Below are 20,458 nucleotides of genomic sequence, written 5' to 3'. Positions count from 1 at the left end.
ACTCCTCAAACTGCTGGCATGTTTCTTCTTCGCATTAGGTAGACCGGGCTGAAGCCATGCTGGCCTGATTTTTCCCCTTCACACTGGGTAGACCAGGCCGAAGCTACACTGACCCGATCTTCGCATTGGGTAGACCAGGACAACCCCGCAGTCTGGATCCGACCACATCACGGGCCAGATCTGGCCCGTGGGCCTTGAGTTTGACACCTCTGAATAAACAGTTGGACAATGAGGAATATAATCAAGCAGAGGCTGAATGACAGACCAACCGCCTGATTCTGTGGGTTCAACTCTTTTTTAGAAGATGAAGAGTGAGGCAAGCAGCCCTAGCTGGCAAAAAGTGTGTGGGTCACGTGGACTGGTCTGGGGAAGTATTAGTTCCCCTCCTGAGACTTACCAATTCAAAGTATGCATCTTGATGAACAATAAGTAGTCCTTCCTCAGGTCAGTTCTATGGTGAGAGACATGGCACTGAAGTAGAACAATGCTGTTACCTGGTACAGATTGATGTATCTGATCCCCTTCCCTCATGGGTGGTTTTTCTTTCCCATTCACAGACATTGAGGAGACAAGAGTAGTCTCAACTGCTTGAGGCTTTCTCATTAATCTCTTTCAAATTGGAATTATCCAGGTTCAAATCTTTACAGAGGCCAGTGCCTACAACATGGCTCCTTGAGCAAAGATTGCTATGAAGCCAGTGATATCACAAAGGCTAGGAGATTGACATCAGGTTAACACAGGGGTGTCAAACTCACGTCGTCATGGCAGCATCACATGATGTATCAGGACATTTTTTTTCCCTTCATTAAACTGGGCGGGGGTGGAGCCAGCACGTGACACATCCCGGCTGCGGGCCACGAATTTGACACTCGTGGGTTAACAGATATGAGTTAAAGTGCACTGAATTACCTCATAGGTAGTGTTGACATCACCTATGTTAGCCAGTAAATTGAGCCTATTGGCTATTTATGATCAGTGTGAAACAAACAAACAAATCATGAGAAAATAATTAAGTCAAACTACCATACATGCTTGACAGCTAAATCTGCCTAATCGCTTTATAAATTCATTTAAGCTTTTGCTATTATCATCTTATTCACAGGGGTAAGACATTTAAGTTACTATACTACTGCTACTATTATTATATTTTAATGTCTACATTTTGAAGCCCCAATCAAAGAAGCTTTTTTGCATGGGAAAAATAATACATGGATTTAGCTAAACTAATTTCACATGCCCTACTTGCTGCCTTATATATTAATGAGTCACTATAAAGAGAATGCACCAAAACATATCATTTTCAAATGACCTAAAATATAATTTTTATGGAGTATACCTATTCAGCAATGAATAATAATTGCTCTTGGGAAATTCTGTCTTGATTTGTTACATTTTGTCCTGTAGTTTAGCCTAAATTCCATATCTGTAAGGCTACAGTCCTACATATACAGCCTGGGGGAGGGGGGGTCTATCCAGATGAACTCAGCTGGATTTGGTTCTCAGTAAATATGCACAGTATTGACACTGAACAAATCCCCAAATGAAAGCAAACTTGTTCTTCATTGCATATTGCTGTTTGGGAAATTCATACTCATCATTATAGTAGAGAAGTTAAAAGGGAAAATTGTTATGTTATTTCCGCAACTCCATATTTTAAAATACTAATCAACGTGGTTAAGGTTTTTTACGTTTATATCCTGCCCACTAAAAATTTCATACTTAATATAGTAGCAAAATAACTAAGAAAATAAATTATACATTGAGATAATTGTTATTACAGTTTTGTACTATAATTTGTTTTTTTTTCAGAACAGGAAAAGTGTTCATTAATATCTTAAGGTGCAATCCTGAGCTGGAATTATGTAGGCTGATGGGCATCCTTGATGGAATCCCAGATGCCCCCACATACACAGAATCTTCAGCAGAACTCCCTAGATAAAAGCTACTTTGAGGAATCAGGTGTAAGTTGTGGGTCGACTACAGTCCCAAGTCAAGGATGCCAAAACTCAAGATGCCAGAACCAGGGGCAGGTTCCAAATCCCGTTGCTACCAGTTTGCTCATGGGCCCACGCATGCTCGCACGCCTGCAGCACTTCTGCATGTGCACAGAAGCGTCCGGGCAGGGGGGTGGAGCCTCCTGCCACCGCTACCGGTTCACCCACCACTGGCCAGAATGCATGACACAAAGGGCTATTGCTCTCTGAATTCATTCTACAGCCATTTAGATCATACTAGAAGAACTGTGGAAAAAGTAGGGAAAGGATTCTGTAAAGGATTCCCCCCCCAAAAAAAGATTATTGTCTGAGCCTGTGATGGAATTTAAGCATCTGTCCAGCCCTACTTCTACAGCACAGGTGTCAAACTCAATTTCATTGAGGGCCGCATCAGGGTTATGTTTGACCTCGGGGTGTGTGTGTGTGTGTGGCCAGGGGTCATGGCCAGCTTGATGTCACTTGTGTTGGGGTACTCATATGGTGGCCTAAGTGCTCTGCCAGTGAAAATGGGCTCCCGAGCTCAGTTTTCGGCTGTGACGGCCTCCTGCAACTCTCTGCCAGTGAAAACGGAGCTCAGGAGAGCCGCACATGGCCCTCCTGAGCTCCATTTTCACTGGCAGAGGCACCATGGGCCAGTCCTTCGCTGTTTCTAGAGTGGCCCCGCAGAGCAGATCTAAACACCTCTGGAGCGGATCTGGCACCTCTGTTTTAGACTTTTGATACCTCTGTTTTAGACTTTTGATGAATAAGCTCTATTACATCCCAGTAATAAAGAGCACCAGGATAGGACACCCTACACAAGTAAATAAGGAAAGGGAGAAGAGCATGCTTTTCTCCCATGATTGTCTCTCTCCCATTGCCATATTTGAACACTCTTTCTTTAGCCATATTGCTCTAATACGCTCCTTCCCATTCCAATTATACCTCCCCAAGACAAGTAACAATATAAACCAGGCATCCCCCATTTGTTCCTGAAGCATTATGCTTCGTAAGGAAATGTTCACTTTTGCCATAATCATACCCACTGCATGCACAAGTAGATCAATATGCTTTGCACTGCAGCCTCCAAAACAAAGTTGTTAACAGAATCACAACTATCAGATTGTCCTTGTTCTCCACACAAAAAAGGAAATAGAGGCCCACCACTGGTATTCTGGTAGAGCTCTAAAATGTCACCCTGCCTCTTCCATCACACTCCCTCACAAGCTTCTAACTTACCTATGCTGGCCAGGTTGCTTGAGACCACTCCTTTCAGGGTATTCCATATGGAAGGAGACCGACCCCACTCCCCAGGGAATCTCCTCTTAAGCAGCCAGCCTTTATGCTGGTCATTAGCAAAGAGTTTCAAGAAAACAATGAAATTATTTAAAATCTGAACTGGAGCCAACATTGGAATGGTTGTGGAAGGTGGTGAGTTGAGAATGAACTGTTGAGTTGTATATGATCAGAACATTCAGTAAGGAATTCTCTTTATAGCATTCCTTCTCAGGAAGATGAACAATTCCCTTGGCAATTAATTTCCTTTTGATGGTAGAATGGAAAAGAACAAAATTCTTTATTAGCCAAGTGTGATTGGACACACAAGGAATTTGTCTTGGTGCATACACTCTCAGTGTACATAAAAGAAAAGATACATTCGTCAAGAATCATAAGGTACAACACTTAATGATAGTCATAGGGAACAAATAAGGAATCAAATCATATTAGGAAACAGTCAATATAAATCGTAAGGATACCAGCAACAAGGTTATAGTCATACAGTCATAAGTGGGAGGAGATAGATGATAGGAACCATGAGAAGATTAATAGTAATGCAGACTTAATAACTAGTTTGACAATGTTGAGGGAATTATTTGTTTAGCAGAGTGATGGCGTTCAGGAAAAAAATGTTCTTGTGTCTAGTTGTTCTGGTGTGCAGTGCTCTATAGCATTGTTTTGAGGGTAGGAGTTGAAACAGTTTATGTCCAGGATATGAGAGGTCTGTAAATATTTTCACAGCCCTGTTTTTGACTCGTGCAGTATATAGGTCCTCAATGGAAGGCAGGCTGATAGTGAAGAATCTTCATTCAAGCATCCCAATGGGCATTGTTTTGGTCCCAGAAGGGAGATTCAGGCTTCATCTACGAAGCTAGTATCTTAATGGCTTATCTTTAGGTCCTTCTGCCCATATATACTCAGCTGTCCAATATTATAAATACAAAACACTGTTTTTTTCTGGCTGATGCATTTGTCATCTAACTCTAACCTTTTCCCTGCTTGAAGATGTGGATGGGTGCTCCCTGACTTTCCTAGATCTATACAGACATTATAAAGTTCAAGTCTTTTTTAACAAATGGGAATCTATATATTTCTATAGAAAATAAAACATACTTACTTTCATCATTAGAAACATTGGCCAGAGATGTCTGGCTGGAATAACGTTTGTTTTCACTTTCACTGAGACATCTTTCAATCCAACTCTCTGCAAAACATTTTTTTTTAAAAAGGTATTAGAAAATTTTTCAACATATGTGTGTAAGAGATTCAGAAAAGAAACCAGATTCATATTACATTCTACTTAAGCAAAAAAAAAAAAAAAATGTTCTGAGCCACAGCTTCTTTGGTACAGATTGAAAATAAAACTAAGAACATCACAAACATGTGACATTCATGTAAAGATGTCAGATAAAGTTATATCAAATGTTTTTTTTCCATTCTGGGGAAAAAGTAGAATATATGTGCCCTACACTAAAAGATACTATGAACCAAGGCATTCTAAGATCAATGTAAAATGTAGCTGGACTGCCTCTGTATCATATTTATCTCATTTTCCAAAGGATAATAGCAGAGTCATTCCAAAACATTTGGCTTTGTAAGGCTGTTTTCTGCTCTGCAAGACAAAGTTCATGTATTCACCTAAGGCAAAAAAAAAAGCATAAGTTTTTCTTCTTCTAGCTTTTACAGAAAAAAAGAAACACACAAAACAATATGTTACTCTTTATTAATACTCATTACCAGCTGTCTATGGCAGTTGTCCAAATGTTAAGACTAGCTATATGGTTTGGCATTTGTATACAGATTCCATGGATACTCGGTAAAATATTTGTAGTTCTGTCTATGTAAATGGTTCATTACTAGCTATAATTTGACAGAAGAACAGAACACTCTGTAAACAGCATTTAATTCAAAACATAAGACACAAAATTTTTCAAGTGTTGTTTTCGTCACATGATAACATCTCTTATATAACATCTATTCATTTGCATATCTTCATTTGCGTATCTTCACATACTGAAAACCAAATTTCTGAAATCAGAACTTCTTTGAGCAATTTCTAACTCTGAGGATGTTGTTTGAGACCATTTCCTTATTATTCTTATTATTCTTGCATGCTATCATTCCTCTAAGAAGCTCAAGAGAGTGAATGACCATTTCAAATATGTCAGATTTTTATCCTGACTTATCTAGGAGCATTAGACAGGATGCATAATGCTTCTTCTTCTCTTTTTCTCCCATACAACTGTATTAGGTAGGATAATTATTTTATTGTTTTAAAAAGCAGATATTATTTAAAGGAAGAAAGCTGCTTCTACCTTACTACAACAAAAGACTTCAGAAAAATCCTTCAGAAGTCTATGGATGGAGATTCTTGTGTATGCTGGGACTCCATGCATATCCTTCTGTATATTACGCTCAGGGAAGCAGTAGCAATGACAGTTAGTGCTTTTCCCTCTCCTTCCTATTGTGCTACATAAAGTAAGCTGTCATATTTAATGTCAATTTATAGGGCTTCTCATTAAAATCTCAAAATTGTGTCTGTCTGTCTGTCTGTCTGTCTGTCTATCTGTCTCCCTTCCTTCCTTTCTTTCCTTCCTTCCTTCTTTCCTTTTGGAAATTTGAACTTGTATGTTTGTATGTATTACAAAAAAATTGCTTTGTTTGAGAATGGTTTGAATATGTAAATATAACAGGGCACCAAGTATGTTAGTCAATATGATAGCCATAACTAGTTTCGCAGTGAGCTGTCCAGGGTCCTGAGTATCTATGACCTTACCTTGTAGAGTTCCTGCACAGTTTGCCCCTATGTATGGAATGGGATGTAGCAAATCTATGCACCATTGTTAGCTCACTGACATAACTGAGATCGATTCCCAGATAAATATGTGAAAGAGCACAGTACAATTGATTCATTTAACACTTGCAATGTATTAATTACCCTGGATAATGTAAATAATGTAACCTCTGTCCAATTTTGTTATCACAACCAACCATACTATCTCAATATGATGCCTATTTATTTATTTATTTATTTATTTATTTATTTATTTATTTATTTATTTATTTATTTACTTGGTTTATACACTGGCCCAACATATGTAGCATAATCCTGGGTAGCTCAGAAGAACAATAAAGCTGTTAAAAGTTTTTTTTTAAAGCAACAGATCCCAACATATCCAAAATAAAGTTTAGAACTTTATTATGTGAATGAATTGCTTTGCCTATTACCTTAAAAGTATATAAATATATATTTGTTTAAAAAAATTCCAATTATGTTCACTGAATCATAGCAAGTTATTTCTCGCAATCCAAATAATCAAAATATTGAGATTTAATGTATGCAAACAGGTTGCTACTAACCGACCTTTTTGCTAGAAATACAGCCACTTTGGAAGGCAAAGCTTTATATGAAACTGATCAAGGGTAATCAGCTTCTATGTCTTTCCTTTGCCACACTGCCTAGTAAAGCTATCCATTTGCCTTTATTATCCCTAAATTTTTGCTGTTTCTCACAGAAATGTCTGCAGCGATGGTCAAACAGGGAATGATGAAAGCAGCATTGTGCCATCAATATTCAAGCTCTGATCCTTTTGTATAGGTATCAACGTGGTGGACACACAAATGAAAAGTATGTAGCTTGTATCATGACAACGGTATAGTTTTCTTTATTTTGATTAATGTATCAGAGCCTGCGGGATATTGTGACTTTTAGTCGATTGAAAGGCCGAAATTAAATGCTGAACCTATTGCTGTTTGTTATGCTCTTTGAGGTGTGAAATATTCATAGCTGAAATGAACAAAAGTGCTTCTAATCCTAGCATGGCCATCCTTGCTGCACTTGGTGGCTTCTTTTATGTTTCTGTGCCTTTTCTTGGGTTTCCATGGGAGCCACATTGGATAAGGAAAGTATGCATTTTCGCTAAGAGATGAGTTGTTAAGAAGGTGACAACAGGATGGCAGCACGTGGTTGCAGCTTGTCACCTCCTCTATCAGACCACCTCGACTCAAATACATGTTTTCCTGAGCTACTATGAGAATTCAGGAAATCTAAAATTTCTTCACAGAGCTGCGGAAATATGTAGCGGTCAGCCTTGTAAGGTCCAGACAAAAAACACATCCAGGAGTCCTAGCTTCATCTTTATGGTAAGGTTATATTACCAAAATCTTACAACTCTGAAAGTACTTCTCTCCCTGGTATCCCAAGAATCTGGGGAGGGACCCTTTAGTAATGTTTGCCACATCCCCATTTCTTTTGGGGTCTCAGCTGCCTCTTATCTGACTTTTCCCTAGTCTGCAAGTCCCTAGTTGTGGTCCGCCAGCAGCCTGTGGAGCTGGCAGCAGAGTCGGACAGTGAAGAGGCTGGGTTGGAACATGGGCCAGTCCTGGAGTCTGGGGAAGGCTCAGATGAGGGCTCTGCATCCAAGCCACAGGCAGAGAAAGGGCCATCTGGGAGGTACATGCTGCCTCCGGAGCCTCCAGAGTCAGACCTCAGCGAGGCAGAGGAACAGGGGGAGCCTGTTCCCGGTGCGCGCATACCCAGGGCTGCCAGAAGGCAAGAACAGTTAAAACAAAAGGGACGACTCAGGAGTAGAACTTGGAGATGATTGGTCCCTCCCATAAGACTTAAAAGATGAGCAAAGGGACGTGGGACTTTGCAGGAAGCAACATTGTTAATTCTGTGCAGTTTAAAGTCTAAAGCTCTGTTTGATTCTGGACTCTGTGTGGCTTTGCCAATTAGGTCTTTGGCAGCATGTCAAGGGAGATAAAGGTGGGTGATTATCAGCCTTATCCTGAAGGACTCTTTACAACTATTTGGGACTCATCTGTGAATGAACAGAATTCACAGCTGTTAAAATAAAACAAGTTTTTGGGACTACTCATGTGTTTTACTGACTCAGGAAGCCTAGGTCAAAACACTCTTCCTCCTATCTCCCAAGCTCATTCTCACATACCACTTTGCCTACACCAAGCTCCATTTCTCAGTTTGGATCCAAGCTTTGCCCACTTCTATTTAGTACCATTTACTATTGTTCAACAACAATAAAAAGAAGTAAAAACAATCATCTATTAGTAAATGAACAAACAACAGCAAGCCTGAATAAAAATAACAAAACATAAAAAAATAAAAAGTTCATTTTAAAACATGTATTTAATTACATTATTTAATTGAGATCTCATCCAATTCCCCAAAGATTTAGGTAGGTCATATAAAATGTAATAAAATAATAAAGTAGTTAGTTTGAATCATCTAATGAAATAAAGACAGTGTTATGTAATAGGCACCACTAGCCCCAAGACTCAATGAAGCAACATCTTGATTGCTCTTCTCAATTCTGAAAGAATTACTTGACAGTGAGATGGGCAGCATGTAAATTTAATAAACAAACAAACAAACAAACAGAGCGCCATCTAGACCTTGGGTGACAGACTATTACAGAATGAAATATCATTTCAAATCTAACATTTCAAAGAAAGAGATCTGAAGAATTGCTTCATGGTTAGACCACACAGAGCAGGCAAGCCCTGTTTGGAGAAGACATTCCCACAGATAACATGGATTCAAGCCACATGAATCAAAACCAACACTTTGAATTGTACTTGAAAACATATGGGCAAGCAGCACAGCATCTGCAAAAAAAAAAAGGTCTAACTTTTAAAAAATATATAATTTTATTAAAAACAGGAGGAAAAACAGATAATAACCAGACCTGGCTGGCAATGGCTAAGAAGAGGGAAATTGAAGAAAGAGACAGAGAGGCTAATTTTGGCAAAACCAAGCCTAAGAACAAATGCATACAAAGCCAAAGTTGAGAAGCAGCAACAGATAACCTCTGAAAAAAAGCTGAAGAAACAGTCACCTGCTTAGCTGCTGCAAGAAGATTACACAGACTGTCTACAAACAATGGCATGACAAAGTAACAACAGTGGTGCATTGGAAAATTTGCAAGCAAAAACTGTTGGGCCCATAAAATGAAGAAGCTAAAGTGCTCTGGCATTTTAGAATTCAAACCGACAGACACCTATCACATAACACCCCAGACTTAACAATTGTCGATAAGAAAGACAAAAAACTCAGGATACTGGACATGGCAGTACCTGGAGACAGGAGGCTAGAAGAGAAAGAACTGGAGAAGATAACAAACTACAAAGGCCTGCAAATACAAATAGAATGACTGTGGCAAAAGATACAAAGGTATTACCAATAGTAGTAAGTGCCTTAGGTGCAATCCCAAAACAACTGGAACATGAATGCCATCAGCACTGACAAAATTATCATCAGCCAATTGCAAAGAGCAGCTTTATTTGTAACTGCTTACATCCTGCAACAATATCTATAGCACCATTGTATCTCTACATCTGCCTATCCCAGGTCCTTGGGAAGGACTCAATAGGTGGACAAAAATGCCAAATCCAGTCTAAATATCTGACTAACTCGGCAATGAACCTAATCTTTAAAGTCTAGTACTTTTAGTCCCGATGCCAGCAAAAGTCCATTAGGAGTTATCAGATGTATCTATTTTAACCTTGATAAAATAAACCAACTTTATATTCCTTCCTTTTACTTTCAGCAATCTTGATTCTTAGTCCTTTCAAATAATGTCCTAGAACTTTATTTCTTTACACTTTTCTTTGTCCCTTCTGGCAAAATTCTTCAAAGTTTTAACTTGTATATTGAATATAGGAAAATTATCCTATAGCACTATCTTGGTTTATTTTCCTTAATTATTAAGACATCAGCCAGTTTCTTTTGTATGTTCAGTGTAGTGTCTTTTCCATGTCTTTCTTGTAGCCTGGCATTTTTAAATCCAATTTCAAATAAATTTTAATCTTAAACACTATCTATGTAGAGAGGCAAACATTCTTAAAATTATCTTCTAGATCCATCGTTCAAGTGTATCCTTCAATATATCCAATATTGAAATATTTTTCTTCATTCTGTATTAATAAACTGAATTTCAGTGTTCTCTTTTAATTATAATTTTTGATTCTTTCTAGTTCCCTCTACTGTCCACTTGAAGCTCTTATGGGCTAACTCCTTGTCTGGAAACTCTGGTCTACTTGCCAACTCTTCATTCCACTGTGTTTTTAAGCTCCACTTTTTATAGAGCCATTTTCAATATTCATTTCTTTCTGGAAGTCAGTATAGGTGTAACATTGTTGAAATGACTTTCATCTATCAGCATGTGGGTGCAGACCTACTATAAAATTATGATCCAGACTTTTAACTTTTTCAGGAAGATCAGAAATCAACCCCAGGCAATGATACTGAACACTACCAAAAAAATCCATCCAGAAGAGCGAATTCTGCCTATCCAGATACAAATAGCAGCTATCCACAAGAGCAACCAAAGAAGTTTCAGTTCCATGCCAAGATCTGAAATCTGTTTGAAAATAATCTAGATAACTCTTCATCTAAGATCCTTTATAGTTTCAGTGCTATTGCCATCCCCTAAGGTAGAAATAAAACAGCGAGATGGATAGCGAGATGGCTTCTTCAAAGGTGCATCAATACCTCATTCAAAGCTGGGGATACAACTTCCTTCTTCAAAGAAGCCTTATCACTTCCAATCTTTACAATTCTTCCTTAGCTGATCAAGGAAGCCAGATGGAACATGAATCCATTCTTCAGTCAAGATCTTCGGAGTCTACAATATCCAAGAATCTCAGATCATTCTGGAAGACATTGTTCTAGTTACCTTACATGTCTAGACAATCTGGGATCTAAATCAGAACAAAAATGAGTAATTTTTGTTCAAGAAAATTTTTTTTTTGCAAACAGATGCTAAAAAAAGATTATTCTGCATATCCATCCTCAATAGGGAAAGCTATTTAAGCAGTTTCATTGATTTTATCTTTACCAGATAACTCACTCCAGATCTTTATCCATGCAATAAGTAGAGAAGATTCAACCCAACTGGAGGCAATTTAGCCCAGCTTGTAGTCAACGTATCAACAAACTTATTCTTCTGATTGTCTCTAGGCACAGACGTTGTGCCAGACAGAAAATTTTGTCACAAAAGGACAACAAATGATTAGTTAATTTGTTAATTTTTTACCACCAGGGAGGGAAAAGCTATTTATAGGAATTTCTATCTCAAGTACCTGGGTAAACTAGGACATCACTGTATTTTCCTGCATCTGTGACTCAAGGAAGAAAGGGAAAAATGCATTATTATTGGGGTTGTACAGCTATACAATGGCTTATCATGCAAAGCATCTGTCATGTGGATGAGTTTACATGTGGTGTAGGGTTTCCTGCCTAAGCAGGGAGTTGGACTAGAAGACCTCCAAGGTCCCTTCCAACTCTGTTATTCTATTCTATTCTATCTCACATCTTTTCTAGAAAACCTCCAATTTCTCCATATATATATATATATTTAAGGATTAAAGTCCAAATCACTCGTCTTCTGTTCAAATTCTCTGTTTCCCCCCCCCTTCAGTCTCCTTTGGAAAGATCCTGCGCGCTAACATTTCTTTAACTATGAGGCTCAGTTTTTCTCTGAGGGAAGTGCAAGACAGCCTAGAAAACATAAAAAGGAAAGAAGAGAATCTTCTTACGCTTTTCCTTTAGACTTAACAAAACAAGCATCTAGTCTTGAATAATCCTTGCCACTGAATACAAGTTGCTCAATAGATGGTTTGTGTACTGAGCTCAGGGTGGAAATGATCCAACAAAGAGAGAGCGCGAGAGGTGACCAGACTGTGCCACTCATCTGATTAAAATTCAGCTCCCTAAATTGCCACCCAGCACCAAAAGAATTTTGCTGCTTTTATACCCTACCGTTCTTATTTTAAAATTTAGATTATGAGAGGCCTATGTATTCTTTTGGCTGCATGGAAGATACCGGTAGGTATTCCCAGACACCGTTTGAAGAGCCTGGACACACAACTCTCAGCCAAAACTTTACCACTAATGGAACTTTCTTTTTTGTTATTGCTTACCAAATGCTTATATGGGAAACTCCCACTTCTCTTTTGTTATTGAGAACCATTTATTGTTGTTGGGTTTTTAGAGCAATTTTGAATGGACAATTCTGAAGGACATTGTCCATCCACATATAGGCATCTTGATGAAAATAATGAAATACAGTAATCTGGTCAAATACATGGCTCTATTCTTATTGCTTTTGAAGAAAAATCATAGAAATTACTCATGTTTAGATGTAGATGGCTGATAAAACTTAATAAAACTAGCAGCTGATTCAATGGGTGTGGAGAATTATAAGAACAATTTTCAAACAAAACACACTAACCACTCTCCCTTGAATTTTGAAAAATGGTTTGAACCAGGTGTAACACTGAATCAAGTACAGTAAACAAATGAAAATTAGTTCTGATCATGTAGAGCAGGGGTTTTAAACTCAAGGCCCAGCGGCTGGATCCAGCCTGTGGGGTGCTTAAATCTGGCCCACGGGGCCACCCTGGAAACAGCGAAGGACCATCCCATGGTGCCTCTGCCATGAAAAAAGAACTCGGGAGGGCCATGCACAGCTCTCCAAGACTCTGTTTTCGGCTGCGACAGCATCCTGCATCCCTCTGCCATTGAGCCCATTTTTGCTGGCAGAGCACTCAGGCCACCACAGGCACTCCCCCTGATAAGAGTGATGTCAATCTGGCCACGCCTACCCTGGCCCCCCGAGGTCAAATACAACCCTGATGCGGCCCTCAATGAAATTGAATTTGACACCCTTGGTGTAGAGAATTGACCTCCCAGAATTCTTCTGGTGGAGACCTCTCATTCTTGTGATGGTTGCACCAAGTACAGCCAGAGTACAGTTTGTTGTTTCTCTTACCCGGCAACTGCTCAGGATTTATTTTTTTACAGATGAAAAGAAATTGCTGCAAGAGAAGAACAAAGAGGGAATAACTGGATTTCTTTTGTTTTTTGTCCTTCTGTTTGGTTAGTTAAAGAAATATTGCACAGAATATGGGAAGAAGGAGATGAAAAATAGGGACACTGTAAAGCTGCAGAAGGTAAGAAAGACACAGTCAGTGACTATATATGAAGGAGCCATAAATTGTATTGTTCCAAGTGCAGACAGTGGCTATAGGGTGAAACGTAAGTTTTGGAATCATAGCTTGACTTTGAACAACTGGTTATGAGTTATAGTACTCCTATAGATTTGAAGGATTTATTATATATAATTTTATCTGTTTTAGATTGTGTTATTATTAAGGTGTGCTTGCAATTCTGGTTTTACTCTTTATTGTGGTTGGCCATTTTCTTCCTTTTCAGATGAAGAAGTGTATAAAGTTTAAATACCCTGTTTCCCCTAAAATAAGACATTCCCTGATAATAAGCCCAATCAGGCCTTTGAGCACATGCGCTAAAATAAGCGCCCCCTGAAAATAAGCCCTCCCTGAAAATATTTAAACGCATGCACAGCCAGTCCCCATTTCTTCTGGTTTCCTCCATGTGACCCAAAATAATAAGACCTCCCCGAAAATAAGGCCAAGCACTTATTTCAGGGTTCAAAAAAATATAAGACAGGGTCTTATTTTCAGGAAAACACGGTAAATACAATTCAATTTATAATCCTAAAAAGAAATTAAATTTTGTCCCAAAAGGAACATCACAAAATTCCAAATCCAACTTTCTGTCCTGCAAAATACAGGCTCAGGATTGGGAAGAAGAGGTAGGCATTTATTTTAGGAAAGCTGAACTGGGGATGAGTCTTTGTGGATGTCCTTGCTTAGTGGCCTAATTTAGACAGTTTATTAGTTAAACAGGAAAAAAAACACCTTTTGGAGAGAGGTGTGATTACATCCTCAGAATTTTTTATTTTGTCTTCAGCAAATAGTACTTTCAGAAAAACAAGATTAGAGCATTTCACATTTGTTTTTGTTTGTTTGTTTGTTTCCTGCCTTTACTATTTTTACAAATTACTCCAGACAGCAAACATATCCAATTTATCCTCCTATTTTCCCTACCACAACAAGGTTGGTCTGAGAGAGAGTGACTGGCCCAAAGTCACCCAGTTGACTTTCTTGGCTAAAGTGAAACTTGAACTCACAATCTCCTGATTTCCAGCCTAGTGCCTGTGTAATATAGATTACCAATGACATAATATAGATTCATGAAATATTTGTTAAAAATACATCTTGTAACAAAATACGATCATTTTCCATCCCCCTTTTAAAGATTATTTGTATAATGTACAAAACTATTTTGTTTTATCTGTTGTGCTGGCAGTGCATTCTGGGAATACCTAGCATCATCCATTATATTGGCTTAGGTCCAGGTATTTGCAGAACCATCTCCTACCTGCCTCCCACCGTCCTGTCCGCTCACACAGGGCTGCCCTCCTCATGGTACCGTCGACCAGACAATGTCGGCTGGCGACGTCCAGGGGTAGAGCATTCTCTGTGGGCGCTCCTGCCCTCTGGAATGAGTTAACCACTGAGCTCCGGACGGCGCCTGATCTCCGCTCCTTCCATCGAGGCCTAAAGACTTGGCTGTTTCAACAAATGGGCTGATTCTGATTCTTGGGTTTTATTATTTATTTGTCCCTATTTTAACTGGTTTTTAATTAGGATTCTCCTTTTTTATTGTATGTTTTTAACTTATGTTCGCCGCCCTGAGTCCTTTGGGAGAAGGGCGGCATATAAATATTGGTAAATAAAATAAATAAAATAAAATAAATATTGTCCAACTTGGAAGAGAAGGAAGCAGAAAATACTGAGATAACCATGAGATTCTCACTACAGCAATTTTTATCCAACAAAATATAATGCCCTTGCGCACCCACAGACCCTCCCAAATATTGAAAAACCCATTGCCATCCTCAATTGCTGCCGTTATCCCAGTTATACTGCCTTTGCCCTTATACTTCACTTCAGCCACAAAACATCCATTATACAAGCTTTCAGCCCAATAGACAGTTTACTCAGCTGCTCTAAATTTTAGGGTCAAATGCAATATTGTAGTCTATTTCAGTTACAATTAGATACAGGCAAATGGAAAGACAAGCGGAAATGGTCAGACAATGAACAAAACTTTGTTGTTCATACGAACATGAGGCGTTTTGTTGTTAAAATAAATGCAGTATATTGCATTAAGCACTGGTCTTATTCATGCATTCATTCGATAATAGCCCATAAGTGATTCTTTAAAAGAAGTATTGCAATAGCTTTGTGATTGGGTTTGGCTTCGTGGAAGAGAATTGTGAACAAAAAGTTCATGTCCTTGATATTTGGATCGCCTAAATGTGAAACTGGAATTGACAGACAGGTCAGCCAAAATATTGTGTCGGAGCCATTTTTCCATCCAGACATATGGAGAGATGGTGGTGATGGTGATGGAAATGTTATTTGTAACTAAATGCTGTTGTACAACAGGATGAAAACAGGAAATGGTTCAGATCAGTGTGTATCCTGCAATAAAATATTGGAGTTTAGAGTGCTCCTGTTTGTGATATTCCCATTTCATTTTTTCATTATTTTTTGTCTTCACAGTCACACCAGAACTTCTGAAGTGTTCAGTTTTTATGGAGCTAAATTGAAGGAAGGGCAATGTATCTCCTTAGATGTATTTTCTGTAGAATGCTTGTTTTTTTCCAGGCTTTTCTCAGCTTACTGTTTTCTTTCTTTTGTTTTTGGATGGTGTACTCTTGGCTACACAGGATATGACACTCCAACAACTGAGATTGTTATAGATCAATCTTCGCAGTCATGGTATGCTTTGGAGGGGTTTGAGCTACAACTGTCTGAAAATCTTTGAACCAAGGGTGAAATCCAGCAGGTTCTGACAGGTTCTGGAGAACCAGTAGCGGAAATTTTGAGTTGTTCAAAATTGAGTTGTTCGGAGAACCGGCAAATACCACCTCTGGCCCCAGAGTGGGGTGGGAATGGAGATTTTGCAATATCCTTCCCCCAGGAGTGGGGAGGGAATGGAGATTTTGTAGTATCCTTCCCCTGCCATGCCCACCAAGCCATGCCCATCAAGCCACACCACACCCACCAAGCACGCCCACAGAACCAGTAGTAAAAAAATTTGGATTTCACCACTGCTTTGAACAGAGTAGTATTAATAGCATTGTGATTAACACCAGCTGTCTGCAATTACTGTAAGTTCAAATCTTACTAGGTTCAAGGTTGACTCAGCCTTCCATCCTTTCTAAGGTAGGTAAAATGAGGACCCAGTTTGTGGGGGCAATAAGCTGATTTTGTATAAATATACAAAAGTATGAAGGCTATTGCTTAACGCATTGTAAGCCTCCCTGAGTTTCCGGAGAAGGGCGGCATATAAATCATTTTTTTTAAAAAAATATCTTGATGGCACCACATTGGGGAATTCTCTCTATAAGCTTTTGGTTGGTTAAAAGGAATACGGTAAAAAGTAATATTTTGCTGAGTACTAGAGTTGAAAGAAAGGTGGCTAATTTTATATAACATACTAAGTTAAAATGTGCTGGATAGCTTGTAGTTCAGATTGTTAGGGACTCTGGCCATTGTTTCAGTATGTTGCATGAATCAGACCATGAATTAAATCATACAATAATTTGTTCAGTTCTAGTTGCAGTATCATCTTGGACGTTCTGGAAAAAAAATTAAATAGAATTGGACTTGATCCTGAATGGAGATTATGGGAAATACCATGACTGTTTGCTAGACTAAGAATGTTTATTTTAAGCATGCTTGAAAAAGTCACAGAGGAAAAATTATTATTGCTGATGCCTGTGAAGTAATCAGGAGTTAAGCTAAATTTAAAGGAGTTGTTATCTTTTGTGGGGATAACACCAGGGGTGGGCTGCTGGGGGTTCACAGGGATTCAGGAGAACCTCTAGCTAACCTCTGTGCAGTTCGGAGAACCCCCAAATCCCACTCCTGGCTGCCCCCCCATCCCACCCCTCCCAGAAGTCCCCATGTGGCTCATTTTGGATGCAGATAGGTGCAGGGCATGCACGGAGGCTCGAGGAGGGCGAAAAACGGGCCTACTGCAAGTTCAGGAAGGTTGGAAATGGCCTTGGGAGCCTGTGAAAGCCGCTTTCACCCTCCCAGAGGCTCAGAAAATGCCTCCAGAGTCCGGGGAGGGCAAAAATGCCCCCCCAGCATGGTGCAGGAGGCCAACTAGGCCATGCCCACCATGGCCACGCCCACCCAGCAACCAGGCAGAGAACCCCTTGCTAAAATGTTTGAAGCCCAGCCCTGGATAACACCTTATATGACTATAAATGTAAACTGAGTTCAGCATTAAGTGTGTTCAATAAGCAAATCTATTTGGTCTAAGTCCAAGTTCTGGTATAACATAATGGTGTAAATGTATAAACTACAGAATATGGGTTGTTTGTCTCAACCATCACTTCCTCAATGGCCTTAGGCAACCATTCATCTCCCTCAGTTTATGTACATACACACAGAGCACAGAATGAAGCTGCCATTGATTGAACCCAAGATCGTCTGTACACAAAACACTCACTGTACTACTGGGGTCAGTACAAGTAGTCCTTGACTTATGACCACAATTGAGCCAAAATTTCTGTTGCTAAGACAGAAGGTCGCAAAAGGAGATCACATAACCCTGAGACACTGCAACTGTCATACATATGAGTCAGTTGCCAAGCGCCTGAATTTTGATCACATGAACATTGGGATGCTTCAATGGTTGTAAGTGTGAAAAACAGTCCTAAGTTACTTTTTTCCAGTGCCGTTGTAACTTTGAACAGCCACTAAATGAACTTTTGTAAGTTGAGGACTACCTGTATCCTTCCCACCTCAGGACTGGTGACTTATACTTGGAAAATTTCAGGAAAATCAGAACATCACGTCAAACAGTCCTTCTAAATAAACTGCATTTATTCTTATCGTTTCATAACTTAGTGTACCCTAGATTGTAAGAAAAAGACTATATACTCAATCAACATGATCTATGGGAATTGTGGGAATTTTAATTCCAGCACATCTGGGGTCATCAGGTTGGAGAACATAGAAATAGTACTTTTATATGTTTCTCCATTTTTGGAAAGAAATAAGAAGCATTCTATGACGTACTTTTGCTATTGTTTCTTCAGGTAACTGTATTTTATGGGTTTCTATCACATTGACCATAAATTAGCTACATGAGATTTGTTCCCACAATACATTAGGCTAAAATAAAGTTGGCTTAGTTTATAATGCTGTATATGCAAAGCCTATAATTCTGTAAAGAATTTTGATGACTTATGAAAATGAAGTTTCACATCTTTGTGCAATCTCAACAATTATAACACGAATAAAACTCTTACGTTGCAACCTTATGAAGGAGACTTACTTAAAAGTAAGTGTCACTGACTTCCAAGCAACGGAAGGCTTACTTCCAAGCAACTGTTCATTGTAGCCTTAAGAAGCTGGTAGAAGTTGGGGAATTCTAGAAGTTAAAGTCCACTCATCTTAAAGTTGTCAAGTTTGAAAAACAGTGCTCTCGGCTGAGAACATAACTCAATTGGTGTAATGCATTTTTCCTGAAATGATTTTTTTTAAAGGTGGAGGAAATGAAAAACTCAAAATGTTAATAATGCTTTACCTTGTAACAGCCCAAAACTCTAATGAACATTAAAAAAAAAAAAAACAGAATAATGTCATGATTGCCACCAAAGAGCCTTGGTGGTGCAGCGGACTAAGTGCTGTTATGTAGCACTTAGCTGCCAGCTGCCTGCAATTAGTGCGAGTTCAAATCTCACCAGACTCAAGGTTGACTCAGCCTTCCATCCTTCCGAGATAGGTAAATTGAGGACCCAGATTGTGGGAGCAATAAGCTGAATTTGTAGAAACACCGCTTATGGGGGGGGCAAAAGCCCTAATAAGTAGGTATATACAAAAGAATGAAGGCTATTGCTATAAGTGCATTGTAAGCTGCCCTGAGTCTTCAGAGAAGGGCAGCATATAAATTGAACTAATAAATAAATAAATAATAAATGATCAATTATGATCAGTGATCGGAATGAAAAAATGGAAACCAATGTGCTAAGCCATTTTTGCTGTGGTTGCCAGGATTGCTTCCCCATGTTTACATAATTAATCCAATATTCTGGTTATGCAGAATATGATAAATACAGGATTCATACATATACCATATGTGCTTGGAGTGATAGTACTTCTGACTTTCAAGCAAACCCAACTAATGTGGTTTTCTTGTTTGTGGATTAGAAAGTTGGGTGAACTCAGCAAATTTATCAACTATTACATTGGCTTAGCTTTTTGACAGATAACTGTCTCAGTTTTACCGTCTTGAATACTCCAGTTAATTCTCAATGCAGCTGTAGTACAAATTTCATTCTCTCCCTCTCTTAAACTATCTAGCAGTATTCCACTCGGCTATGAAATATTTTGCTGTTCTATGTCTTTGCTACAGAAGCTGTTGAAATCACTCCAGAAATGAAATTCTGCTTCTACTTTGCTATTTTTCAGATAAATCATCTCTCTAGTCATCGGTTTATACAAGGCAGATGTCCATATGATGTTGTCAGGGTTTCAAGGTTATTGTCCTAATACTCTTAATAAAGTCCTATTCCACAATATTTCAAGTTGTATTCTCATTGCCAGCAACTCACTGATAAGATAAAATGGAGTTGAGGCAACAAAGTACAATTTACTGATGATGCTCTTTTTGTTAAATATATTATCAAGGTCCAGATCATTTTATAAATCATTTAAAAACGTATTAAAATGTTTATCACAAGTCTGGACAGCATAGCCCTCTAATTGCCATTAGGATATATAAGGTGTCAACTAAACATATCTGCAACCAAGTTCAAATAGTGCACTAAGCCATGATCTGCTGACAAAACCAGTTTCCTGGATTTATACCCTATGCTAGGCATAAGCCACAGTGGCATTCAGACAATATCAAATAAGTCTTAAGGTTATATATGAACCTCAGCTTGGGTCAGCAGAGCCAAACAAATTACAGTTTGTGACTATGAGTCACACAAAATCACCAGTCACATGCTAACTCTTCCCTCTCTTTGCAAACGTTGCTTGTGGAAATGGCAACTTTATCTATAAAACAAAATTATGATGTATCATATAAAAACAGCACCAGGAATAATCTTTTACTAAATTCTTAGGTAAAAGAAATTGCTGATGTTAACGAAATACATATACATATATTTTGTCAACAGCAAAATTATTTTATCAGATTGTGATCATTCTTTTCAGCACCTAGTGACTGATGCTTATAAAAGTGAGATAATGAAAGATTTTGTATTTTATTAGATATATATGGCTGC

At 38.7% G+C, this 20,458-nt stretch overlaps 1 protein-coding gene and 1 long non-coding RNA gene across 10 annotated transcripts in view; one reads left to right on the top strand and one right to left on the bottom strand.

Annotated features, from left to right (window-relative positions):
* RFX4 (regulatory factor X4) overlaps nucleotides 1–20,458 on the bottom strand; it is an 85,542-nt gene that overhangs the window by 51,573 nt on the left and 13,511 nt on the right. For 3 of the 9 annotated variants that reach the window (XM_034402916.3, XM_087873810.1, XM_087873811.1), the window contains exon 1: nucleotides 398–882. Coding sequence is in view for 4 of the 9 variants with exons in the window: in XM_034402912.3 (XP_034258803.1) it covers nucleotides 495–603 (109 nt within the window). In the remaining 5 variants the exon portion in view is untranslated. Of the gene's footprint in view, nucleotides 1–397; nucleotides 883–4,368; nucleotides 4,456–20,458 lie in introns of those variants that run through there. The other 6 variants (XM_034402912.3, XM_087873806.1, XM_087873807.1 and 3 more) reach the window with 4 other exon arrangements.
* Nucleotides 6,767–19,747, top strand: LOC117655446 (uncharacterized). The gene is made up of 4 exons (XR_004588663.3): nucleotides 6,767–6,879; nucleotides 7,316–7,394; nucleotides 13,158–13,226; nucleotides 19,638–19,747. It is a non-coding gene; the product is annotated as an uncharacterized LOC117655446 (long non-coding RNA).

The sequence above is a fragment of the Pantherophis guttatus genome, chromosome 7, assembly GCF_059756535.1.
Source record: "Pantherophis guttatus breed Tessera chromosome 7, ASM5975653v1, whole genome shotgun sequence".
Taxonomy (NCBI): Eukaryota; Metazoa; Chordata; class Lepidosauria; order Squamata; family Colubridae; genus Pantherophis; species Pantherophis guttatus.
Note: the sequence above shows the minus strand (reverse complement) of the source record. Positions and strands in the feature narration are given on the sequence as shown.